The sequence below is a fragment of the Lampris incognitus genome, chromosome 5, assembly GCF_029633865.1.
Source record: "Lampris incognitus isolate fLamInc1 chromosome 5, fLamInc1.hap2, whole genome shotgun sequence".
NCBI classification, from domain to species: Eukaryota; Metazoa; Chordata; class Actinopteri; order Lampriformes; family Lampridae; genus Lampris; species Lampris incognitus.
In genome coordinates, this window is record NC_079215.1 from 16,925,379 (window position 1) to 16,953,241 (window position 27,863).

The following is a 27,863-nucleotide window of genomic DNA, read 5'->3' on the forward strand; positions in this document are numbered from 1 at the left end:
TGTCATAACTACTACTAGTAGTAACTATAGTAGCACCAGATCTCCTGCTCAGATTCTTGTCAATGTTCTCAGGGTGCACCCAGGGCTCGATAAAACTGCTTTCCGCTTTTATGCACCTTGGGCATGGAATGAGCTGCAAAATACCACTGCCTTAGAGGCACTCCCTTCTTTGAATACTTTTTAAGGTCTTTTACAAACTGCCCTGAAGGAAACATGTTGCTGTTTTACATAATCCTTGACTTGAGGTGGACTGCATTATGGGTAGCACTGGTATGGCCTGTATGCCTCTCTTCTTTTACTGTTTGTCTTGTGTTGCTTTTATGTATTGGCATGTGTTCTCTCACGTGAGTCATCCTGACCAGGACTCCCTGGAAGAAGAGATCTTGTATCTCAATGGGACCTTCCTGGCTAAATAAAGGATAAAATAAAAAACATTTTTAAACAGCCACACTCTTCACACCACTTTTAACAACTTTCAATTTATTACTCATTTCCTTGTATGAAGTTTCAATGGTGCCAACATCATAATGGCGATGCATGCATATGGAAAAAAAAAAGACAAAAAAAATTGCTAAGACTGAAATTATATAGCTTCCACCCAAACAAAATTACTAATTAACATGCTAATATTTCATTCATCCGATATCTTATAAGACATCTGAGCAATGACCTGAAAAGAACTGAGTAGGGGGCATCCTGTTTCAACAACTAAAGCTTACAAATAAATATCGGTATAAAAAAATCATCTAAAAAATGAAAAAAAAAAGAAAGTGAAGAGACAAACCAAACGGGATAAATCCACAACTGCATGTGGCAGTTGTATATTGGATGGAAATTATGTGTCACTGGAAAGTGACAGATAAGATTATTGTGGGTATAACAATTTTAATATAGTGGAGTTATTTCTCAGTCAATTCCCCATTTAAATATTTACCTTTTTTTTGGCAACATCTACCTATGAGTAGTTTTCATTGCATCACCATATGTATTAACAATACTATTCATATGTAAACAGTGTTTAAAAATTGATCTAGTTGCATGCACAAAGGAACGGAGTGGAGATAAAAACTCCATGTCATGCAAATACATCTAAAGATGTCTTGAGTTTTGAGTACTATCTGATGACCTGCAGCACACCATTAAAAGAAACCTTTGTAAAGTACTGTGAACAGTCAGACAGGTGAACGCCTGCACATAGGCGCATGGAAAGCCAAAGCATAAAGCATTTCCTTAGGGTCCACATCGTGGACTTCCACAGCTGATCCTCCTGATTTCTGCAAAGTGCGAGTTCTCATGTTGGACTTGATGTCCCTGGTCATATCATTTCCCCCCCCCCAATCAGATTCATATCAGGGATACTGTACAGTCCGGATTAGGGGTCGGGTCAGCCCAAGATCAACATGACAAAGGTTGACTTGAGTATATCTCTCACTCACAGAAACCATGACATGTTCCACAGGTCCAGAAGAGTACTCTGTTGACTAAAAGCAACACGTCTACTCAGAAGTTGTCGTTTTACATAGGTTATGTAATCTGTAATCCCAAATCTCAACGTAGAACGAGCCAGTTGCTTCGTGATCGACACATTTAGATATCTGCTTTCTTCACATGGAAAGAATGAGAGAATAAATGGCCGGGGTTGGGGGATAAAAAAAAACATCAAATTTATACCAAATATGTCTTCTAAGAGAGCTGTTCAGAGTTCAAACCATGCTTGAGAGGATTTCACTTGCACCTTCCCCGTTTCTCTAGCGTCCTTCAATGTACCGGTCACGGTGAAACCAGCATATGATGGCCAACTCGCCTTGCAATGGCATCCCCAACTTCAAATGCATTATCGAGCAAACTTGTAAATAATGAAATGGAAGTCTTTGTATTTCTAGATTTTGACTGTTTCCTTTGGGGGCAAAATATCAGTTTATCTTGTCAGAATGCAGAGCAGTACGTACCAACGGAGGTGTGTACATGCGACGGTGTTCAACCAAACTGGATAAATGTGCTCTCATTAGGTCATGGAAGGCTGTCTTCAGTCACAACTACTCTCTAAAGCAAACTGCGCCACTGCTCGTAAGGTCAAGTAAACCAAAATGTTTGTATATGTGTACGATTTCTCTCTAATAGGCCTCATCAAAAAAAAAACAACAACAACAAGGTAGCAGCCTAGTAACCGCAAAAACATCTAGAGTGCCCCCTCTATTATTTATTTATTAACTGTTTTGGCTGGTTTTTTTATAATTTTTTTTTTATAAAATATAGTCACACATGATGTAAAATTAAACAGTTTTACCATCAACCACTACGTGTAAGCTAAAGAAAAATAACACGGTATCCCTGGAAATCAAATGTGATCAAACAGTGCAGTTAGGACCCCGCTCCTGAAAAACAAACAGACAAACATAGCAGTTCTTATAATTTCACCAGCAGATACAGGTCGGTTGGTAAATTCTGATTGGCACTTAATGCTCTGTGTGTGTTGGCGCTCAAATCCAGTATGAGTTACATCACTGCCAGTACTCACACCTCCAAGATATATTTTCTTTAAAAAACAAAACAGAAAAACAGACAGGACAAAAATAAATATTAAAAAAAAAAAATTCCAATCTTCATAAAAAAAAAAGGTTAAACACAAATGCAAACTGCTCTCGCACAAACAAAACCCACATACATTACATACACAGTCAGCCACTACCCTTCCTCCCCTTCTCCGCTGAAATCGGAAACGCTCACTCCTGACGGAAAAGCTGCCTGCCAGCTTTTAAAGTGCTACACTGGCTTATTGAGAGTTCCTGTTCGATAACACTTAGTAAAGTTGGCCTCAGGAGCCTCAGGACGGGGGTCAAGGGCTGTTGGGGTTATTTGGGGATGGTGGTGGGGCGGCGGTGGCTTGGCAGCTCCCACGGAGAAAATACTTAAGTAAGAAGAAAAAGCTGATAACGATTTTTTTTTTTTTTTTAATGCCGGACGACAATTTTGAGCGGATCCTCAGTGGCTGTAGAAGAGAGCGGGAAGGTGTGGCGTGGCTTCTAGTTGGCCCATCACTCACACGTCCACCACCATCTTTTTGTGGATGTCAAGTCCGCCCACAACCTGCAGGAGAAAGAAAGACGTTCAACCAACCACCATTTATTCACATTCAGCATTTATGGAATCTAGTCAGAATGTCATAAAACTCTTGATACAATTAAAGAACCCCCCTCCCATTTTTCTCCCCAGTCGAATTTTGGTCAATCACCCCAACCCCACTCTTCCGAGCCATCCCGATCTCTGCTCCACCCCCTCTGCCGATCCGGGGAGGGCTGCAGACTACCACATGCTTCCTCCGATACATGTGGAGTCACCAGCCGCTTCTTCTTACCTCACTGAGGAGTTTCACCAGGGGGACGTAGCGCGTGGGTGGATCACACTGTTCCCCCCCAGTTCCCCTCCCCCCCCAAACAGGTGCCTCGACCGACCAGATGAGGCGCTAGTGCAGCGACCAGGACACATACCCACATCCGGCTTCCCACCCGCAGACGCAGCCAATTGTGTCTGTAGGGACGCCCGACCAAGCCGGAGGTAACACAGGGATTCAAACCGGTGATCCCCATGCTGGTAGGCAACAGAATAGACCGCCATGCTACCCAGACGCCTCACAATTAAAAACAACGTTTGATAAAGGATGGTATAAGACTGAAATCCAAATTCTCCTAAAACACAGCTACAGCTGGATACCATAGCCCAATTCAGACGGGAGTTTTGTGGTTGTGAAAACAATTTTCAAAATTTGTGTTGGAATTTGAGTTTGCTCCAAACAGAAATTAAAATTAACATTTCTTCTGTTGTCCAGTGCCAGACTTGAACCTTCATCTTCAACATGTTTTCGGTCATCTTTACACACGAGTCATCATATCAGGCGTGATCAACACGTCCCGAGACTGGTCACTCCTACTGCAATACTCCTCTGTTATACTGGGAAGAAACTACAGCGATTCCATTACCATGAATGGATACATGAAAAGACAGCTGTGTTATCTATTATATATCAGACATTGTTTGTGAAACTACTCCCGTCCAAATGGAGCACTGATTAAAATGAGAGCTTTTCTGTTGCCAGACTGAACAATAGAAAGCCATGGCTGGTGCAGACCAGAGGTTAAGGGTATCTTGCTTTGGACACACGCAGACACCCTATATTATATGTCTTATAAGTCCACTACAGTTGAAGCTAATTTGGTTGATGTGGAGGTGATGAATATATTGGACAAGGATTTTTTTTCTTTCTCCAAACTTACCGCACAAAACTCTTCAAATGATATCCTCCCATCGCCGTCTTTGTCCGCATTGATAATGGTCTTGTCGACAATCTGCTGCAGCTGGGTGTCCTTCAGGTTGTTGCCCACCATCATTTTGAGGACCTGAAAGAGCTCGCCGTTGGATATGTAGCCATCTTTGTCCATGTCATAGATCCTGAAGGCGACTGTGGGCAAACAACAACACAGACAAAAAGTTTGCTGGATTTACAAAGGGCATTGCTTCAACTGCCAAGACGAGCGTCTAACTTTGAGCAAGGCACCACAAGCAGCAACACACCTCCCAGTGTTATATATCAAAAGATGAAGGTGCCACATCTTTCTTATATTATAGACACATGAGTGGAGTGAGCCTTGAGACTCATGAACGCTGTTAAATGTTTTTACAGATAATGTGGTTTTGTCTAACGGCAGTGACCTGGCATCAAATGCTAGTTTGCATTTGTCTGATACTCACATCGCAACTTCTGTTCCTTATCACCTTTGACGCTGAACTGGGAGACTCCTTCGATGAATTCTACAAAAGGATTCCAAATTCATTAAGGCAATTTTGAAAAACAATTAACATATTACAAGTTTTGTGCATGTGTGTTTCTTGTGCAAACATAGGTTTGTTAGCATTGCTAGCATTCCTTATTGAAACCAAGGGCCATAATTAACTGCAGCTCATGCTACCTGTGACACCGTGAGGTGACTGAAGTGAAAATGGCTGAATTTGAATTAGAAGTGCTTTATGCACATAATGAGACAGGTATCTAGCTGAGAAAGCTACCCAGCTTATAATCGATTCTTGTTAATGTAAACTGTAAAACAAAGAACCACTATTTCATAGCAAATGTACATTGATAATAGTACCTCATTTGTACATAAATATATTCTTTAGATTTGGTAACACTTTATTTTAGGGGGTCAGAAATTACCTAGTAATTTCCTAGTAATAAGGTGGTGGTTTTTACAGGTAATTTTACAGCTAACCCTAACCCAAATTACAAGGTAATTTCAACCTTATTTCTAAGAAATTACGTGACAATTACCACCTTATTACTAGGACATTACTAGGTAATTTCCGACCCCCTCTGACCCCCTAAAATAAAGTGTAACCTTAGATTATTGTGAATTTGTCAAACAAGCGCCAATACACATAGTTATGAAATGTGTTTACTGCAGACTTCTCTTACCACGTGGTATACATAAACTTTGGCACTGAATACCACTTGTACTAACTTTTTGCAGATATAGAAATCCAGAGTCATACAGAGAAAGACACACTTATCTGCATATTTATATTGCTTTATATTTATTAGTTTAACTTTTCTTAAAAGTGCTATGTGTTATTGTATTTAAATCTCATTCAGCTATGTGTCAACAAAAACAAAGCAAACAAATTGTAAAAGAATGGTGTAGGGCTGGAACAACGACTGCGACACTCCAGTGACAGCATGCTGATCACAGGGTTTCAGCGAAGCAGCAACCACTGGGCTAAAAGTTGAAGCCAATGCAGAAGTGCCCTAAAGTTGTAGTTTCACCATAGCCACTGGGTGGCTGGCTCCAAAAAACGTCCAATAATGTAAACGAATGTAAGTGAACTAGGAAATTTCCAGCTTCTACGTATCAAGACAAAGTCAATACATTTTTACTATAAGAAGTTAGGGTCTCAATCGCTAATTTCAAGTCTGGCACACATTGTGAGGGTGGTGATTTTGAAAATCACCGTTACTTTAAGAAGATATTAAGGATTACAAAAGTGGCATGTTGGGGGCCACCCCAAGAAAGGTAGTTGATACACAGGATGTTTACGGAAATCTGCCATCTTAAGTTGGCTGTGATCACTGCATAGTTTGCTGAGGACTAAGACTGCTGCTTTTTTTTTGGTGGGGGTCTCACACACAGTGGTGTGCTGAGGCTGTTGCTTACTTTGTTTTTATCAGTACATACAACAACTGCTATTGAGGTCATATTATGCTTCATGAAAGACAAAATATTACACATAGACTTTAAATTTTGTGATATGTCTAAATGCCAAAGTAATTCATCGAAAATGAGGAACTGTCTTTAGCAGTAATGGTAACAAACTGTTGTTTTTACCTTGCCCCCCCCCCCTTACCTTTGAAGTCGACCTCCCCGTTTCCATCGGTGTCAAATATGTCTATGACTCGCTGCACCAGGGGGTTCTGCTGGAGCTCCGGCAAAGACATAAACTCCTCCACACTCAGGGAGCCCGAGTTATCAAGGTCGAGTTTCTTAAATCTCTTTCCTAGCCTCTTAATCTCATCAGCGTCAACTGAGGGGCAGAGAAAGAAGGAAAGAAAGCAAGATTAATGTACAGAGATGGGTGAAGACGGAACGAGAGACTAAAAGAAATGTTACATGGAAATTTTGAGAGACATTCCTGAAGATGAAGATTAATACCAATTGGGAGAGAGAGGCATAAATATACATTAGAGCTATAGAAAGACATTCACAAAAAATTAGGCACCTAACACATACAGGCACATAAAGTGGAAAGAAAGGAATGTACAGAAACTAGGACGAAGAAAAAAAGCTTGTGAAATCTAATGGAACAAGAAAGATCATTGTTTCAGGGTAAACGCAGTCCTACCACTGCCTGGTTTCACAGACACTTTCACCACAGAGTAGGAGTCTGGGCCAACACAACACTGCCTATCCCTCCTCCTCACCGCTAGTAGAAAACAACTGCCTCCCATCCTGGACAAAATCTTACCGGCTTTCTTGCGAGTGTTAGCCATGGCTGCGGAGAGCTGTTGGTACCTTGAACTTGCAGACCTCCGGGTACCCAGCTAAGCCGCAAGACAAGGTCACGTGACGCCTCCTTACACACTAATCACTCAGCTGATAGGTGTTAATCAACAGGGTGAGGGGGCAGGGGTAGTTAATAGTTCACTGACCAAAACATAAGCTCCGCCTCTGCTGTAGACTCACGATGGCTCAAAACACCTCACAGTGGAGTAGCTAATGAGCAGAAGTCAATACTGTCTCACACACAACGTTATGGACGAGGTCGGGTTCACGTTTAGGTTTGAAGTCAGGATTAACTGTGACCCTCTATTTAAATAGCACAAATGTCATTGGTTTAAAATGTAAGGATTAGGCGGAGCTTCTGTCCATCCTAGATTAGTGAACTAGTAACTACCAGAGACGTCCTGTTGATGCATGTGCAGCATTTAATTTTGTTTTAAGACTTAAAGGGGATACACAGGAATACATGGTAACCCATTAGGACTGCAGTTGGACATTTTAATAAATTTCATACATAATTTTGTGTACATTATTTGTTCGTTATTTCTCTTCTGTGATAACTGCAGACTGAAAACACTACTGATGGCCATTTTGACAACAAGGACTCTGGAATCGTTTCTCTCTGATTGGATTAAATATATTCTTTCTGCGCATGTTTGCCCCACGTGGGGGTAACATTAGGTTTGTCACCTAAAACTGAAAGCTTTTCCAAGAGGGCCAGAAACAGCAGTATCAAAACAAAACTGGTGTGTGTCTGCTAAAACTTTTTTTTGTTGGAGACCTTAAAAGATTTAAGGATTGTTGAACGCCTCAACGGTCGTTAGGCTCGAAACGAGTTGTTCAAACAAGTGTTTGAGAAAATGAATGAAGCCGGAATCCACCGAACCATCGACCAAACGAAAACCTGTAAACTGTATTGACAGGCGGAACCACTTCTTCTTCATCTTCTTCTGTTATGTTTCTGGCAGATTAGACGCTTCACAGCAGGGGGGACCACTTCGCGCATGTCAAAAAAAAGTTACACTCTGATTAAAAGCCTTGGGACATGTAAACACACACCTTATCAGATCACTTTACTTAGCGTCCATGTAAACAATTAATTTAGAACCTGTAATCAGAATTATTTCAGTCGGGTTGAAGAAATATTGTCAATGTAACCGCAGGTAAGGAATGACTGTCAAGCCTCAGGACACTACCCTTGAGCCAAGTCCATTATAAGTTGACATGGAAGGAAAAGAGGAACATTTTTAGCCACTCAGTGGAGAATCTCCCTACCAACCACCTACTCACTACCTCCATTAGGCCCTACTCTTAGACCTCTTTCTTCCCCATTTTCTCTATCGCTCATTCAATAGAAAATCACCAAAGGCCCCTGCAGGATCCCATTTCCACCCTTTTGAAAACCTATCCACTTTATTCTCAGGAGTGCAATTTTAGAAGGGAAAGTTAAGCATTGGTGTGAGTGGCTCAATGTAGTAGTTTTTCTTTTCATGGTGGTACCTTCAAATTCACTTCCAGTTTAATTTAAGTTTCCTTTATTAATCCAGCCATTAGCCAAACCGCTTATCCTGCTCTCAGGGTCATGGGGATGCTGGAGCCTATCCCAGCAGTCATTGGGCAGCAGGCAGGGAGACACCCTGGACAGGCCGCCAGGCCATTAATCCCCCTGGGGAAATTCAGTTAGTTCAAATTAACCCATCCTAGCTGTGATCTGTGTAGCTAGGAGCAGGGGGCTACCGCCTTCATGCTGCGCCTGGGGACCAACTCCAGTTCTTTTCCCATTACCTTGCTCAGGGGCACAGACAGGAGTATAAACCCTAACATGCATGTTTCTTTTGATGGTGGGGGAAACCAGAGCGCCCGGAGAAAACCCACTGCAGACACGGGGAGAACATGCAAACTCAACACAGAGGATGACCCTCCCCTCCCCCACAAGTTTGGACAACCCTGGGGTTCGAACCCAGGACCTTGTTGCTGTGAGGCGACAGCGCTAACCACTGGGCCACTGGGCTGCCCAATAGCCTAACAGACAAAAATGTCCTCATGGAGCTCAGGCACAACTTGCACTGTTCGTGGCTGTACCAACAGCTAAGCCAAGCCACATATGTGGCTTAAACAAGACCGTTTTGAATACAGAAGTAAGAAAGATTTGGCAGGAATATATATCTGTCTCACATTTTCCCACAAAATCTTGCTGCTTGTCCTGCATTAGGACTGTTGCATCTAGTCAATAGTCATTCCTAGTACCTATCAACTGACAAATATGATCATACAAGACAGTTCATGACAAATTAAAATTGCGTCATTAACCACTGTACATCATGATCAATCAGTGTGATGTGACAGGTATCTGCCCAGGGCCTAGGCTGAGTGACTAACCCAACCAAGCAGGAAAACATATGTTCCATCTCATTCTAAGCCAGTTTAAAATGTAGAGCCATATGCATGCAGGTTTTTTTCCCTAACCCAATAGTTCAGTAACTGATTTCACTGATTAGTCCTCTCCGTAGAGCTGGAAAAAAAGCTAGTGTGCAATTCTGAAATATCTGGCATTTTAATCTGATGATCCTCTTCTACAATATGTGAGGGGACGATTGACTGTTCTCTCATGTATACCACCATCTAATGGCTGCCAGTTTATTCTATAATGAGGTGAATGATCCAAAGCTGGCTTCCTTTGATGCACATCCATCCTTATGTGTATAGCAAGGCTACAACTAATTTTGTGAGCATTTTTGTATTTATGGTTGAATGTTTAGAAAAGAGAAATGAAAACAAGCTGCATTTTAAAGGGTTGTGCCAACTTTGAGTGTTGAGATAGAAAAACAACATAATTATTGCATCACCAGTGTCATAATTGTTCTCTGTGTTTGAGATATTTACATTCAGACCCCAATAAAAATGTTAACGAGAAATAATATATTACTGGGGAAAAAATGTCTGACAGTGCCTTTTTTCTTTTTTTAATTAAGCCCATTGCTCACGCCAACAAATTGAGTTTCCTGAATTTGCCACTAGGCACAATACTTGTCAGACTGCATTGGCTGTACTTTGTAGATAGGAACAGCACCCTCTAGTTTTTTAATTCTATGGCCCTGTCTGGTTAAAGGTATGTTAATCAGTGAAATCAGCTGGTGTAGTATTGGGTTGGAAAGTAGACTCATATACACATGGCCTGCCATAGCATATGATTGGACATCACTGTTCTAGATGTTTCTGTCCAAAATGATCAATGACGGTGTCTTGGCTAGGTAAGGAAAACCTGCATACGTTCTACTGACAATGAGGGAAACCAAAGCTCATGAAGTTCCCCAGCCCCATGCTGTTCAGGATACCAGATCATGTGATGGCGCTGACTACTTACTAACAGAGTGGGTGCCTTCTCACTGCACTTCTGACTTTATTTTATTTATGGCAACAGAAATGTAGCACCTCTAATGTTGGTCGGGTTGTGGCACTGAGCCGCCTTGGAAGACAGTGGCCTCTGGGAAATACTGAAAATTTGGTGTTTGTCACCGCAAGACATAGAGAGCCTGCTCTCAAACTGGCTAGCTGATATCAATCATATAACCGTTTAATGGATTTGTTTTTACACAAAGTGCCTTTTAGTCCTACGAGTACAGATACTATTTTAAGTAGAAGTAGCACCTGTAGGAAGAAGCAGCCTTTCTATGGCTCCATTGCCTGTGTAACTCAATGCAGAGAAAGGTACAAATACTGCAGGGATTAGTGCGTCCATGTCTAGTATAAGTCATCAGATCATGGCACTGGCACTGCCAGGGTTGGAGTTACCACTCCCTGTGTGGCTCGGTGGGTAAAAAAAGGCACTAAATACTTACACTAAAGATCACTGACGCCAACTGGTGAAAATGATTGTGGGTGCACAATTATAAGATGTACACAGATGAAGACCAAAAGCTAAAAATAAGTTAAAAAAGAGCACGAGTACAAAATATTTAAAAATATCCACAGACATTCAGTGGGTGGCCAGGTTCAGGTGGGCAACAGCTTGGGGAAAGAAGCTGTTTCTGAGCCTGGTAGTGTGGGCTCTGAGGCGCCTGTAGCACCTCCCAGAGCACAGGGGGGAGAACAGTCCATGGTTGAGGTGGGTGGGATCTCTGCTGATGCTGAGACCTCTTCGAAGGCAGCGTTTGTGATAAATGTCTTTTATGGCTGGGAGCTGGGTACCAATGATATGCTGGGCCACCTTGACGACCTGCTGCAGAGCTTTCTGGTCTACTGTGCAGCTGTCGTACCACACTGAGATGCAGCTAGTCAGGATGCTCTCTATGGTGCAGTGGTAGAAGTTGGTGAGAATTTTGGGGGATAAACAGGCGCTCCTCAGGAAATGCAGGTGTTGTTGGGCCTTTTTCACAAGGGCCTGGGTGTTTGATGTCCAGGAAAGTTCCTCGCTGATGTCGATTCCAAGGAATTTAAAGCTGGTGACACACTCCACTTCCACCCCATTGATGTGTATGGGGGAAGTGACTGCAGCTTCTAGACCTCCTGAAGTCCATAATCAGCTCCTTTCATCTTCTGCACATTGAGAACAAGATTGTTGGTAGTGCACTATGATGTGAGGTGCTGAATCTCATCCCTGTAGGCCATCTCATCATTGTTGGTGATACGGCCAATGACTGTCGTGTCATCCACAAACTTAACTATAACATTTGAAGGGTAAGTTGGCAGGCAGTCGTGGGTAAAGAAGGAGAAAATGAGGGGGCTCAGAACACAGCCTTGAGGGGCACCTGTGCTGAGGGTCAGGGTGGAACAGGTGTGGTCACCTAACCTAACAGATTGAGGTCTGTTGGTCAGGAAGTCTAGGGTCCAGTTACAGAGGAGGGGCTGAGGCCGAGGGAGAAGAGTTTGGTGGTTAGTTTGTCAGGGATGATAGTGTTGAAGGCAGAGCTATAATCTATGAACAGCATCCTGACGTATGTGTTGTTAGGTTCAAGGTAGGTCAGAGCAAAGTGTAGGGCAGTGGCAATGGCATCCTCTATAGACCTTTTGGGATGGTAGGCGAACTGATGTGGGTCAAATGTGTGTGTGTGTGTGGGGGGGTAGTGTTTTTGATCTGAGCCAGAACCAGTCTCTCAAAGCACTTCATGGCAATGGGGGTGAGTGCTATGGGTCGGTAGTCATTCAGACATGTGGGTGTTGATTTCTTGGGGACAGGAATGATAGAGGTGGTCTTAAAGCATGCCGGGACTATGGATTGGGACAGCGAGAGGTTAAATATAGTTGTGAAGACCTCAGCCAGCTGGTCGGAGCATTCCCGCAGGACCCGACCCGGTATGCCGCCCAGTCCGGTGGCCTTCCGTGTGTTCACTCGGCGCAGTGATTCTCTGATCTCTGCAATCGATAGAGTGAGCACCTGGTTTTCTGGGTGGCCAGGGATTCTTGTGGCTGGGCCAGTATTCTCCTTGTCGAAGCGGGCATAGAAATGATTTACCTCGTCTGGCAGGGAGGCATCATTGGAGGCATTATTGATAAATGCACACAAGTTACTATTTAAAGCCAGCAGTCTGATGTTTAGCAGATTTTTACACAAAACTGGAAGGTCTAAGTAGCCTACAGCTTTGGTTAAAATCACATATTTAGTAGGGTCACGAAGTTAAAATCATGCTTCATTACACTTCTTAACAGATATTTGGTTACTAAACAATGTCTTTTTGAATTGGCTAAGCACATTGTTAGTTTTTATTTTTGATAATTTTTGGCAGCTGGGGTGGTGGGATGGAAGTTCCTCAGCACCCACAGAGCTGGCGCCTATGCAAACGGAAAGAAGTTTCATTGCCTCTGGGGCCACACATTCTAGAAAACATATTCACCTTTGGTACTTTGAGACACTTTGGATTAAATTGTCTACCTATTGTCAGATTTTTTTTATGTTAGTTAAAATCCTAATGATTGAGTCAACATGAGACAATCCTATGTAATGGCCAGTCCAGTGACTCCAGCCTGGCAGCTAATAGTCGATTTAAAGCTGTGGGCCTTCTTGACATGGGAAGCAGCTGACCTGAGAGAAGAGTAGGGTAGTGAGGGTGTAGGGTGGATAGACTGGTGGTAGTGGAGGGGGGGACTCCCATAAATATCTCAGTGTGGGGGAAGTCCATTGGCCTGCTGGGGAAAGACAGCACAGCCAGCTTGACACAGTCCACTGGCTCACCCCCCAGTAATTTCTTTGGGGTCTTGCCCCCACTGCCACCCCCACCACCATCTGGTCCTCCAGGTGTATGATCCGGACATGGCTCCACAGAGAAACACAGGTGTGTTTGTGGTGAGGACGGCACCAGCAGGGGGTTGGAGGGTGGATCTGTCTGAGTGCAGTCAGCAAGAAGCTGGCCAAAGTGGGGGGGGGGGGGCAGGATCCCCAAGACACTCCTGTGAAAGCATAAACGGCTGCTTGAACTTTTGCCAAAGTAACACTCCAGGGTTTGGTTTCTCTCAAGGAGATTAGAAAACCAAAGATGTCACTTTAACTTTGCTGAGGCGGCATCGTCCAGTGCAAAGCTGTTTTTTTTTTTTTTTGTGGGGGTATTTTGGTAAAACAGAAGTAGTTTCCTGAAGCTGGTGTGTGTGTGTGTGTGTGTGTGTGTGTTGGGGGCGGGGGGGGGTCTTAAATCCTGATCCAAGGTTCCCCCTGTTTTTGACACCTTGCTTAGGAGCTGAGGTGGGGGCCCCTGAATGCACCCGACACCGGCGACTGGGATATCATTCTGTCATTCTGGAACCTGAGTTCAGATCACCACTTGCTTGGGAGGTCCCCAAAAGTAGGACGAGACATTTAAAGCAGCATTAAGTGATATGTTAGATATTAATAGAGAATCAAATGATTCCCTGCAATGTGAAAGGATCGCTGGAACTGCCAGTTGCATTGAGACTCAACATTGCAGTCTACAGCTTTCCAGGGTTGGTCTTCGCTTTGAGGTCATTGTTTACATTATCAGGCCCCAAGAGGGCATAACTTATAAGTTGAGATCAGGTAACACTTTGAATTTTGCCAATGTCTTTTATGTCAACTATCGCAAAGACAACTGAGATGCTTATTTTTTTCCCCTTTTCCTTAGCATAGCAACAAATGCATTAATTTATAAGCCTTAGCCCGGTGTTAATTTTGTCAACAAAAATTTTGACCAGAAGTATTCGTTGACGACCTTTTGTTTCATGACTAAATTGTAACGACAACATAAATGAAAAAAATATTGACAGTAAAAATTAGGGTGAAATCTCTGTTCATTATGCCCTGTCGAGTAAGATGAGATGAAATAGCTGGCTCTGTTCAGGCGGACAACCTAGATCACAGTAGTCATCTCAAAGCACCGGTTGTCTTGCTTTTTTTAACCAGTCATTTACATGCATAAATCTGCAAGTGCAAGTACAAATTCTCACTGCCTCCATACATCTCTCGAATTGGATGCTTTTTTTCCTGTTCTGTTGGCCTTGGTGCATGTTGGGGCAAACGCCAGCTTCCATTATAACTAATGTGAACACGCTAACCTTGTCAGAGCCTACTTATAATTCTAGCTATCTTAAAAAGCCGAACGAAACCATTAGCTGGCCTCTCAAATGATGAAAAAAGAGGGGAGATGATCTGTGGACACATTTCTCCTATATTCAAACCGAAAGAAGAGTGCCTTGTGGATTCAAGATGGGCGGAAGAAACACAACCAATCTGAAAAGATGCCTGAAGACACATCATCCCACAGTGTCTGCCGAGGTAAATATCGATGATGTATTTTGATTGATTCGATAACATTAGGCAAACATTAATGTTACGCGTCATAGTGATTGCTCTCACTGAGGAGACAGTGGCACTCACCTCAGAGCGGTGCTATCTTCTTCACTCAGTTTGGCCAGTTTTCATAAGCTAGTTACAGTTAACATCAGCCAGCACTGACAATACTACTGACAGTTGTTGGCACTGGCTCTGTCTGTCTGTCTCTCAATGCAGAAAGTTGTGTCTTCCAACTAAATTGTGACTAAAACATCTGTGACAAACTACACTAATATTGAAACTGAGTTCCACTGACTAAAACATGAATAAAACTGAGGTAAAATGAATGACTAAAACAAGACTAAAACTAATTACAGACTGCAGGAGAAGACTAAGACCAAAACTAAATTGAAATGTCCTGCCAAAATTAAAACTGCTCAGCTCAAAAGACAATAGATAAAGAAGAAGAGGAGCTATGTTCACAGATGAGGTAACGTAAAATTGTTTTATTTCCTGGGAGGGTTTTTTGCCCTGTGGTAAACAAAATGTGAAGCGCAAACAAGGCTTCTAAAGAACTGATATAAACAGCGATTGTTTCATTCTCCTATAGTCATCATACTATTCCACCAAATGAATTTAATGATATGTTACATCAAAAAAGTTACTTGGTACTACTTTAATACAGTAGCCAGTATCTTTTGTAATAGGACTGGGGGGTAGGTGGACTAATTAAATATGGGATATTAATCTTTCCAAAAATAAAGCAGGCTGTCCCACTCGTCTTGGAAATGACCTTTATGATGCAATGAGACATTTTTAGCCTCCATCTATTGGGAGACTGGGTCACACCATTAATGCATGGGGGTGGGGTGCGGGTGGAGATGAGAGCAGAGCTCTGGAGAATGTAGTAAGGCATGTGGTGATGGACATATCCATCACAGATTACCATTATATCACTTCCCCCCTGCTAAGTTCCTTGGTTAGGTGTCCCTGTCTCAATGTAAACCCAACCCCTTGGTACACGCCTGCCTTCTCTCTTACACACTTACACATCCCGACGATTACATTCATAACTAGACCCAATCATGGGTGTCAGTTTGTTTTGAGAAATGCTGGGGACATTGACCGGTTTGATGTGTTCACACCTTTTTTCGGTGGGCCATATACTGCCAATAGCTGTAAACGGCATCCCTTTAAGGATTGCTTTTAAAAGCTGCTTGCACTTTTTATGTGTTATGATGCTATAATGTCAAGCTGCTTACATGGATGACATGATATGTCATGGTAAGGTAGAACCATTTGCATCTTTTATTCTAGTATTTTGAAAGTCATTGTCATGTAAAACAATAAAAAGTATATGAAAGCCACATAACCGACATGTCTAAGTTGTGTCTGTCAAGCACACCACCTATGCATGTTTTCCCAAATACCGAGACCGTGTTATACCTATAGATATCGCTACTCCAAGCCATATTGCAGCACATTAGAAATAAGTAATGTTGACATGCCGATATCGACAAGGGTGTCACTGGTAGAAGTTACATCCGTTTTCAGCCCCCAAACATGCCGACATTAGACACTGACAGCCAAGTTCGATACAGTCCCTAGAATACGAAGGATATCCCAGAGGTGAATGCAAGCAAAGGACAAAGTAAAGGTTTGGGCTACCAAAATTACCCGGGTAGTTACTTATCCTATCCCTGCTATAAACCAATATGAAGACTGACTGGCCTAGTTATAAGCATCAGCCTGTGACTGTACACAAAATAACCCAATATTTATCTAATAACCAATCAGTTTAGATAACGTTCCCAGATAGCATCCGGATGTGAGCCACTTCAGGCAATGATGCGGCACTGATGGCCTTCTTCTGGCCCTGACAAAATGGATGTGAGCCTGAAGTGGCCCACGTGTAATAGCAAATATGGCCCAAATATGCCAAATCAAATGTGGGCCCTTTTTGGCAAAGATGCAGTGCTCTCAGCAACATGTAATCTGGATGTGACCCTGAAGTGGCCCGTGTGGTAAATGGTGAATATGGCCCAAAAATCACAAAACAAATATGGGCTACCTTTGGCAAATATGTGGCACACGCGGCATTGCTATGTCTTGGTTCTGGCCCAGATCTGGCAAACAGGAGCAGACCACTCAAGTGCCATCATTCCACGGGGTATGTGGGCCAGATGAAAGTGTCGGGTGTGGGGCAGGTCCAGGCAGCAATTTTGCTATCTGGGTTAGCTATCTAGCACCAGCTACTTCCTGCTGCCAACTGCTGCCTGTAATACCCAAGTTTAGCTAGGATAGATGGCTAGCATTAAAATAGCCCAAGCAGTTGTGGGCAAATCCCCATTGAACTTAGTTAACAACAGCAAAGCTTATAAATAAACCAGTCTTACCTTCATATGGTCCACTAGAAATGATCCACGTAGTACAGTGTTCTTTTGTGTACATAGTTATTTTCATAGTAAGTTAATTGATTACTTTCTAAAAGCAGTGTGGTTTCCAGTGGCAGATAAAAGTAAATGGTGTGTGTTGTTAGGGTCATCTCATTAAATATGAGTAACCAGGGTCATGAGTACAAGTCCACCATTACCATTACATAAAATAAATGTGAATGAAAAGTCAATAACAGCGTAATTCATTATGACTACACCACCTTTATTTAACCACATCCATGAAACAAGTATTAGTCATGAATGACAATTGTATTTTTTGTTTTCGAGAGAGAAACTGATGATCAGCCATTCAGAGAGTTTCCTGCCCCTTAACATTACATTAATTTTTTAAAAATTGTTAGAGTGTGGCGATCAGTAAGCATGTTGGCTCTCTTGATATGTACCAATGTAATTTTATTCATTAAGTTCAACTGACTAAAGGTTCTCAAAAAGTGGTGGGGACAAAATGGGCCATGACAAAAAGTTGTAGGGGACATGTCCCCAGCCCAATGACCCAAAGCTTATGAACTTCTAAAATCCAAACTCTATAATCAAAGCATTTCTCCTTGGTTAATTAATTAATTAATTTGTTGATTACTAATTACAGTCCATTTATGTAACCTAATGACTGGTAGTGTTTCAGGTCATGTTATGTTTTCAAACAATGCTTTTCCTTGGCAACAACCTGTCATACTTACAGTGTGAGCACATCTCCAAGGGGTAACTGGCTTCATTTCCCTGAAAAGAAAGGAGAAATAAGAGTTGCTTTTATTTACATCAAAGGAAGAACAATTTGTCATTTTCTTCAGGTAAACATACCAGAACAGAGTTAACTTTTTTTTTTCTTCTTTTTTTTAGTCTGGTTCAGTGGGCCACTGGTGACACGAGTAAAAGGAAGTTGGTATGGGGCAAGGTAGAAATGACCTTTAGGGAATCTGGTGTTTTTTTAACCTAATCCTCATTCCCATCTTCGAGTCAAACCAAGTGATGGGTTACAAAATCTTTTAAAATGACTTAATAGTAGGCAACCTTGTGTCAGCTGACTACAGCGCACCAAGCTGCAGTGTAATTCTCTGGAGCAATGGTGTTTGCCAAATGACGTCCCCTAAAAGAGTTCGTTTTGGCATTAACAGGCTCTAAAGCCATCAACATGAAGTGCTGTCTGAGTTGCGCTCACCACTTGGTTGTGCGCAGAGCAGCTAGTGCTGACATTGGCTAAACATTAAACATTAGCTAAAACGGCATAGTAGCCTAAATTGCTAGCTGTAGTTAGCTTTGCTGTTTACAACAGAACAGGAAACTAAATCTGGTAGCTTTGTTTTGTATGGATGAGATGTCACCATGCAATGCTTTTTCATTCTAGGTTGTGGTATGATTTCAAATTAATCTTATGTAGTGTTCTCGATGTCATTAGCTTCTACTCCATATCTGAGCCAGACACGTTATATGTCACATAAAGCCGTTTTGTGATTAGACATGCTTTAAAAGGTCAATGGCAAATTTAATTAGTTTGAACTCTGAACACCAGAGCAAGGTGGAAAATCCAATCGGTCCCCAACACCCAAGGTAGCATCACTGCTAGGTTAAGTGACTGCTCTCTCCATAGGCAAACAATGACTCAGCTAGCTTACAGCGGGTTTTCTGCTCATTGTGTGTTGATGGCTTACAAAGCCTCAGCCCCGATACCAATCATGGAATTACATAAATATCAATCCACTTCTAACCCAGAGCAGACATCTTGCTCTACAATCCAGCGAGGTGTGATTTCTTGCAGGAAACAACAGTGAAAGTTGTAAAGAAGTACACAAAAGAAAATTCAAGAAAAAAGGTCTAAAACTGTGCTCGCCGTCACCGACTGTACTACGATTGTCTTTTTATAACAGAAGGTCTTTTCAAACACTTCTCAAAACATTCTGACCTTGTTAGTAACAAAAAAGAGCTCCTTCAGAGAAGGTTACTTAGTGAAGGATTTCATTGCAGTTTGGCACACAGCCAGTTGACTGATGTGAGCTTGCTCAATACAGAGTCAGTTTGAAATATTCTGCTAACCATCACTAGGGTTGACTCCTAATAATAGCAAAATTGGGCTTTGGTTAAAAAATGTGGGAATTTTCTTTTAAGATGAGATAAGATGTACTTTTATTAATCTTTGTGAGGAAATTCATCCCCTGCATTTAGCCCATCCTCCCCACACACACACACTGGAAGCAGTGGGTAGCCGCCTTGCAGCACCCGGGGACCAACTCCAGCTCTCCTTGCTACGCCTTGGTCAGGGGCACAGACATCAGTATTAACCTAACATGCATGTCTTTTGATGGTAGGAGGAAATTGGAGCACCCGGAGGAAACCCACGCAGACACTGGGAGAACATGCAAACTCCACACAGAAAGGATCTGGGACGGTGTGGGGTTCGAACCCAGGACCTTCTTGCTGTGAGGCAACAGTGTTAACCACCGGGCCACCGTGTTGCCCATGGTAAATATTTGGCATTAGGAAAAACTTAAAATCTAATGGACACTTCAATCCCAAGTGCACTGTAGCAGAATGGGGGGCGTCTGTGAGAATCACACTTCTAACCTTGGCAGTGTTACTTTTTTCGTGTACCGTACTGAGGCCGTAATGAGGCCTCACTGGGTGCAGTGCCATCAAGGAGTCGTGTGCATAGTTTTCATTTGTTTCCATTAGTGCTGGAGCGGAAATCAGGACTGGGAAGTCCCACAGAAAAACTGCAATGACAACAACAAATGATGCCATACAACAGTTTCCGTCCACATAATGCAAATGAGACAGTGGCACCAGCATCTCCTCCACTGACCATGACAAAGGTTTAGATATTTTTGTTTTGTTTTGTGATCGAAAAAAACTAATGCCTGCTCGTTGGGACTTCAGTATGTGCTGTAGCATCAGTGCTGGATGTAAAAATTGTGCCGTAGGATATCATTACTGTATCAGATGTGGTGTCACTGGATGTGACATAAATGTGAGACCAATCATTCAACACTGATGTCACAAGGCACTCCTTCCAGCACAATCTGACCTTGTTCAGCAGTTTTTAAATGGTGCTAAAATTCCAGAAATGAGCACGGTTTGGAACTATCCCTCGCCAAAGCATGTGCTAATGGAAATGCCATTGGAATGGTTTCTTTTGGTGCTCAGAACCATTCTGCCTTGCTAAGTAAGGAAAAGCACTTGTAGTTCCAATCTCTGCCCACTGAGCTTCAAAACAAACACATAACATCAACTGGCAAAGGATCAAACTCCAGCACTACAAGTCCTAACTGTGAGGGGAATGGTGCCTTGACATCTCAGCACAACCCTATTAGGAACAAATTAGTGTACACTGTCCGTCTCTGAGAATGTATTTGTACTACTGTAGTGTAAGAAAAAAAAAAAAAGAATGGAGCCATTCTCCACATCCCCATCTTGGCTTCTATTTTACACACAGAAGTCATGCTCTCTATTATGCATGAGAATGAGAGAGTAAACTGGATTTTGGTGGAGCTGAAAATTAGGTCAATCTACTGGCTTTCCTTGGTTCATCTCTGTAGGACACAAAGAAATTAATTCAGGAGGCAAAGAAGAGGCTACAGCTTTTATGAGCCATAGCTTATAGGCGTCAATCTTGAATGACCATGAAGTGTGTCAAATGACTGTCAAGATTCAAAGAAAAGTATCATTAAAGAATACCACTTTTCTTTCTTCATTTTTGTGTATTTGTCTTTTTTGTGATGCATTGTGTGGATATGTATGGTTTTGTATAGGTATGATGGAAAATGAGAAAATATTTTTAAAAAATACCACTTTGCTTGATGGTTTAAGTTAATCTGGTAAAGTTTTGTGTAAACTTGTAATCAGACAGGGCTGCGGTTTGATAGCTGGTTCTGATTTGGAACCAGTTCTAAGTTGTGAAAATATCCAGATGCAATTCGCTCTGAGTTAAACAGCTCTCTCATTTAAAATGTTCCCCCCAAAAACAAGATCTTTGCTGTACAACTGCCACCAGTCTGTTGTGTAACAAAACCACATACAGTATCATAGTAGAAAGGGTATTAAATCGTTACTGTGGATTCAACACTTGATGCCAGGTGGGTATGTCTATGCCCACACAAGCAGCATATTTTATTTTATTTTATTTACTTCTGACATCATGGTCAGAAGTACTTTTTTCAGAGTGTAAGGTCCAGGTACAGTCCTCACAGATAGTCTTCACTTGGTCTTTACATGCCAAAAAAGTTGTAAGAACCGTCCATCAGCGCCTTGATTTCCAACAGGGACTTAAAAGGTTAGAAGCAGCTGCATCACTGTCTGGTACCGCAGCTGCCCCACCCATGACCGCAGGGCTCTGCAGAGAGTGGTGAGAACTGCTGAGCAAATCATTGGTTGTGGTCTCCCACCCTTACAAGAAATATACTGTTCTCAGTGCCTAAGGAAGGCACATAAAATCACAAAGGACCACCGCCACTCGGCGCACAATTTGTTTTTGACGCTTCCATCTGGCAGGCATTCTTTAATTTTAATTACTTTACTCTGATGGTAGGCCTACTTGCAGTAATTCACACTACATCTTGGTTTACTCAGAGCATATTTTGTTAGTTAAAATCCCACAGCATGGTGCTTAATCTTTATCAGTCTGTGCTTCATCAGAAATAAACAGGACACATGCCTACCACATTTCTGAAAAGGTTTGTCCTGGAATCCGGGTAGTGTAGCGGTCTATTCTGTTGCCTACCGACACAGGGATCACCGGTTCGAATCCCTGTGTTACCTCTGGCTTGGTCGGGCGTCCCTACAGACACAACTGGCCGTGTCTGTGGGTGGAAAACCGAATATGGGTAAGTGTCTCGGTCGCTGCACTAGCGCCTCCTCTGGTCAGTCGGGGCGCCTGTTCTGGCGGGGGGGACTGGGGGAACAGTGTGATCCTCCTACGCGCTACATCCCCCTGGTGAAACTCCTCACTGTCAGGTGAAAAGAAGTGGCTGGCGACTCCACATGTATCGGAGGAGGCATATGGTGGTCTGCAGCCCTCCCCGGATCGGCAGAGCGGGTGGAGCAATGACCGAGATGGCTCGGAAGAGTGGAATAATTGGCCGGAGAAAATTGGGGAGAAAAGGGGAAAAATCCCAACAAAAAAAAAACAGAGGCTTGTCCTTTATATATAATATGTGGGTGTGAGATATGAGTATTTATTTGCACTAATAATTAATCATTGAATATGCAAGTCACTTCGGAAAAAGTTGTATCTGTGGTGTGGAACTCGATCCCTCTCGCGGGGTGGAACTCATCCTCTCGCGCAGTACCATGCTCTCTCGAGCTAGCACAATAATAGATTCCAGGGGATTATTACCAGGGATTCTTGTGGTCATGTGACATATCATCTCCCTCACAGGTAAAGCCACTTTCGTCTCACAAGCTCCCCTTCGACATAATATCAGCCAATCTTCATTCATTAACCTTAATTCATTAAAAGAAAAACAAAACACTAATCTGCACAACAGCTTCCAGCAGTTTCCATACACCCGGTGCAGTATGCTATGCCCAACATAACTCTATTTGAGGCTCAGCCCCTCATGACACCACACCACATACAGCATTAGGTTAAAGTGGATTGAGGGTTTAGAGTTATGGTATTTACTTGTTGTGAGGTCACACTGTGCAAAAAAAAAAACTTTTTAAAAACAATCAGAAATACAACAGGGTAGTTGCTAGCTTGGGGAAGACATCAGTAAAAGGGGTGAGGCTCCACCGCCAACTGCACAGGTGTGTGAATGTCTACACTGGTTTATAGAAATGCAAACACAACAGATTAACAGCCCCTTTACGGTTTTCTTCATGAGAAAGATACCAAACATAATTTTTTGCTTTCCACATGTAACTCAGGTGGTTATTACTCATTTACTGTAGTTTAGGGGGGGGGGTGATTGTTTTAAACCTAAATCTCACAGCAAACGAGAGACACCTACACTAACAACAATAGTTTTATTTGAGAGTAGGTAATCCTTAGTGTATTTTAAGTTGTGCTTGCTAGCTAGATTGAGGGTCCCTAGAAACGGCGTATAGGCTACCCTTACACCACAGGTCTTGATGCCCAGTTCCAATTTTTTGCCCATACATATCTGATATTTTTGAACCCCTGTTTACATCCACCTTTAAAAGTGACCCATATACCCATATCTGACTCCTGGGTTTACGCCATAACTCTTAGATTTGCACCTGAAACACCCTGCATGTAATCTCTATTAACAGATATTTATATATATATATATATATATAGTATGTACTATATATATGTAGTTTATAAAGTGTAACATCAAGGCTAATTTTTGATTGGTGGTGCAGACAATTGGTCCGGCAGCATGGTGGAGTAGTGGTTAGCGAAAGTCCTGGGTTCGAGCCCCGGGGTAGTCCAATCATGGGGGTCGTCCCGGGTTGTCCTCTGTGAGGAGTTTGCATGTTCTCCTCGTGTCTGTGTGGGTTTCCTCTGGGTGCTCCGGTTTCCTCCCGCAGTCCAAAGACATGTAGGTCAGGTGACTCAACTGTACTAAATTGTCCCTAGGTGTGAATGTGTGTGTGTGTGTGTGTGTGTGTGTGTGTGGGTGGGTGTGTGGGTGGGTGTGTGTGTGTGCCGGCCCTGTGATGGCCTGGCGGCCTGTCCAGGCTGTCTCCCCGTCTGCTGCCCAATGACTGCTGGGATAGGCTCCAGCATCCCCGCGACCCTGAGAGCAGGATAAGCGGTTTGGATAATGGATGGATTATGTGTGTGTGTGTGTGTGTGTGTGTGTGTGTGTGTGTGTGTGTGTGTGTGTGTGTGTGTGTATATATATATATATATAGTATTGTGTTTTGGAAAAATTTTCAATGTTCAACTCGTGTCAACTATTTGTGAAACAACCCGGTCATAGACGTCTCTCAACTTCAACTCCATTCTCGCATCTCAAATTGCTAATATGACTGTAAACAATGATGGGCACACGGAAGAGGAAGTCTCCACTGGAAACAGAAGCCCCGAAATATTGGCCGTTGGGTTCAGAGAATGACCTGCATGTGTAGACCTACACAAGGGTTTGGTCACCGATGCAGAAGTAAACAACCACACATGTACACCACGTCATTCAAAATGCATCTCGAGTGTGAGCGTGGCATTCTTGACGTTGTGCAATGACCTGAAAAATCTGATTTGTGTGGTAAGATGACAGTCACACTGGCAGATATCAAATTCCAATCTGATCTTAAATCCACATATGAATGTGGCCATAGTCAGATCTGAAAATGTCAAGTTCCATGTGCTTTTTTCCTGGTTACATGGTCATAAGACGTCTGAGCCACATGTGAGCAAAGAATTGGAAGTGGGTCGCTTGCAGCAGGCGGTCTAAACACAGCCTTACAGCACAGCAGACTTCTACTATTCGACACATATCCCACTGAAACGGAACGGTCAGGGGGGATTTCTTGGGAGGAGGGAGTTTGACTTGACTGACAGCCAATAACAGGCTGGGTAATTTTAGAAGAACGAGGACACCTCTGCACCGTAGTAGGCTCATTTCAGTTTGGTGGCAGAAGATCACTCAATTTCTCTCAATCTCGCTCATTCACTAGACATTTTTGCAAGTGTTCATCCACAAGTGCAGGATGATGTAATAAAAAATGCATTTGTCAGGAAGAGAAAATATTCTTCTCATAAATCCTTTTCTTTTATGTATTTCTAGAATATACTGTTAGATATATGTAGATTAAGTGCAGGTATAAGGTAACAAGAATGAAAATGTATTTTTCATTTCATGGGACCATCAATATATCACTACCAGTACAAGAAAAAGAAAGCCATTTTCTTGGTATAATGCATGCAGTCTTGAAAAGTTTATTTCATTCATATGCTCTCATCCAGGAACCATCCCGAGTCCTCTGGGAGTTATTTTTCCTCATTAATGGGTTTAAAAATCACACGAGATTTTAGGGGCGAAACTGCGCCTTTGAATTTACATCCAGTCGTAGACGTCTCTCAACTTCAACTCCATCCTCGCATCTCAAATTGCTAATATGACTGTAACCAATGATGGGCGCACAGAAGAGGAAGTCTCCACTGGAAACAGAAGCCCTGAAATATTGGCCGTTGGGTTCAGAGAATGACCTGCATGTGTAGACCTACACAAGGGTTTGGTCACCGATGCAGAAGTAAACAACCACACATGTACACCACATCATTCAAAGGCATCTCGAGTGTGAGCGTGGCATTCTTGATGTTGTGCAATGACCTGAAAAATCTGATTTGTGTGGTAACATGACAGTCACATTGGCAGATATCAAATTCCTATCTAATTTTATTTCCACATATGAATGTGGCCAAAATCAGATGTGAAAATGTCAAGTTCCATGTGCTTTTTTCCTGGTTACATGGTCATAAGATGTCTGAGCCACATGTGAGCAAAGAATTGGAAGTAGGTCACTTGTAGCAGGCGGTCTAAACACAGCCTTACAGCACAGCAGACTTCTACTATTCGACACATATCCCACTGAAACGGAGGGGTCAGGTGGGATTTTGTGGGAGGAGGGAGTTTGATTTGACTGACAGCCAATAACAGGCTGGGTAATTTTAGAAGAACGAGGACACCTCTGCACCGTAGAAGGCTCATCTCAGTTTGGTGGCAGAAGATCACTCAATTTCTCTCAATCTCGCGCATTCACTAGACCAGCGTTTCCCAAACCAGTCCTCAAGGAACACCTATCCTGCAGATTTTCATTGTAACCCTGCATAGGTAGCCCTGCTTGTACTTACTCAACCAATCATCTCACAGCACTTAATTATGCAAGGTGTGCAACATCTGACATAATTCATTGCCGATTGGTTGATTAACTACAAACAGGTACCTATTCAGGGTTGCAAAGAAAATCTGCAGGATAGGGGTTCCTGAGGACTGGGTTGGGAAACACTGCACTAGGCATTTTTGTAAGTGTTCGTCCACAAGTGCAGGATGACGTAATAAAAAATGCATTTGTCAGGAAGAGAAAATAGTCTTCTCATAAATCATTTTCTTTTGTGTATTTCTAGAATATACTGTTAAGTGCAGATATAAGAGGTAACGAGAACGAAAATGTATTTTTCATTTCATGGGGCCTTCAATATATCACTACCACTATAAGAAAAAAAATTCTCTCTCTAAGCTTTTGAAAAGCTTATTTCATTCATATGCGCTCATCCAGGAGCCATCCCGACTCCTCTGGGAGTTACTTTTCCTCGTTAATTGGTTTAAAAATCACACGGGATTTTAGGGGTGAAACTGCGCCTTTGAATTTACATTAGCTGTTACCTAACAAGCACACGTCTCTTCAGCGCGAGCCAACGGTGCCTGTCAGACTCACTTGACACCTGAAAAGCACAAACGACCCGCTTTACAAAACAAACGCCAGTCCTGGACCACACCAGCAGGGCGTTTATGTCCCGTTTACTCCCACGTAAACTCAGCTACGGTCATTATTCGCCCAAACACGGGTAGTTAGGCCTGAATAGCCAAATATAGTAGGAAGGAATCGTGTGATAGCCGACGCTGCACGGCCGTGTAGCCTGCGTTGCGTTTATTTAGCTCGACTTAAAAACGAGGTGACGTCGCTCGGCGTTACTTCATCTGCCGCCTCGTGATACACGGGTCATGTTTATGACACTCTTGAGTTGGGACTCTGGACGGTGACATCCGGTTGAAGCGAGTCGACAGCTCGTCCGATTTTAACCACACCGACAGACCCGACTGCGTTTAACGGAGCTACAATATAGCCCGCTAGCTAACGTGTTGGAGGGGGGGGGGTAAAAACAAATACGGTGTTTTACTTTTTCCTCCGCTAGCTAGCGCCATTATTCCTCTTCTACCAGTTGGCAAGCAGTTTAACTTGGGGTGGGGGTGTTACGAGGACGCGTGGCTATGTATAGCAGAGTATAAAAGAAGGAAGGAGGAAAAAAACAAACCACATTTTGTCAGAGTTGATATTAGCAGATATAAAGACTTGGAGTATTTTGACATGATAGCGTGGCGTGTGCGTGCAATGAGAGGCGAATGAGACGGAGTGCACATTTGATTTCACTTTAGGATAACGATAACATTATAATATAAATGATATCGAAGAGCAGAATTTGTCTTACCATGCTGTCGTCCGGGGAGGGGGGGTCTTCGTGTAACGTGGAAAGAAAAGTTGCCTGTACCGAGTCACGCAATCAGTTTTGTCGGGGGAGAAGGGGGGGCGGGGGAGGGAGAGAAGAAAAAAATCCTCCTAATTTGACTTGTAGGTTACAAGTGCGGTTTGACTTTGAGTCTCTCTGTCACTGTGTCGACGGATGATCTGCTTCACTGCAGCAGCTACCGTACATCCGCAGAGAAAGAGAGGGAGGGCGAGAGAGAGGCAGTGAGAGAGAGAGAGAGAGAGAGAGAGAGAGAGAGAGAGAGAGAGAGAGAGAGAGAGAGAGAGAGAGAGGAGGTGGCGTACGCGCGCGTGTTTGTGCGCGTGTATGTTAGAGAGCGAGAGAGAAACGTAGAAAAGGGAGAAGGGGGAGGTGCAGGCTGTACTTACATCCGGGTACTCTCTCTCTCTCTCTTTCTCTCTCCGTTTCTCTTCTGAACATGTTCGGCTCACTGCATCGCCGAGCTATGGGTGTTAGAGCTCATAGAGCTACAATGGAAGAAT

General features: G+C 42.9%; 1 protein-coding gene across 1 annotated transcript; it reads right to left on the bottom strand.

Annotated features, from left to right (window-relative positions):
- Positions 1 to 2,496: 2,496 nt before the first annotated feature.
- ppp3r1b (protein phosphatase 3 (formerly 2B), regulatory s1ubunit B, alpha isoform, b) lies at positions 2,497 to 27,573 on the bottom strand. Its single transcript, XM_056280024.1, has 6 exons — positions 27,325 to 27,573; positions 17,897 to 17,936; positions 6,394 to 6,570; positions 4,747 to 4,806; positions 4,272 to 4,456; positions 2,497 to 3,087 (listed from the first exon to the last, which is right to left on the bottom strand). The coding sequence occupies exons 1-6, from the start codon at positions 27,325 to 27,327 to the stop codon at positions 3,040 to 3,042; spliced, it is 513 nt and encodes a 170-aa protein (XP_056135999.1). The 5' UTR covers positions 27,328 to 27,573; the 3' UTR covers positions 2,497 to 3,039.
- Positions 27,574 to 27,863: the final 290 nt, after the last annotated feature.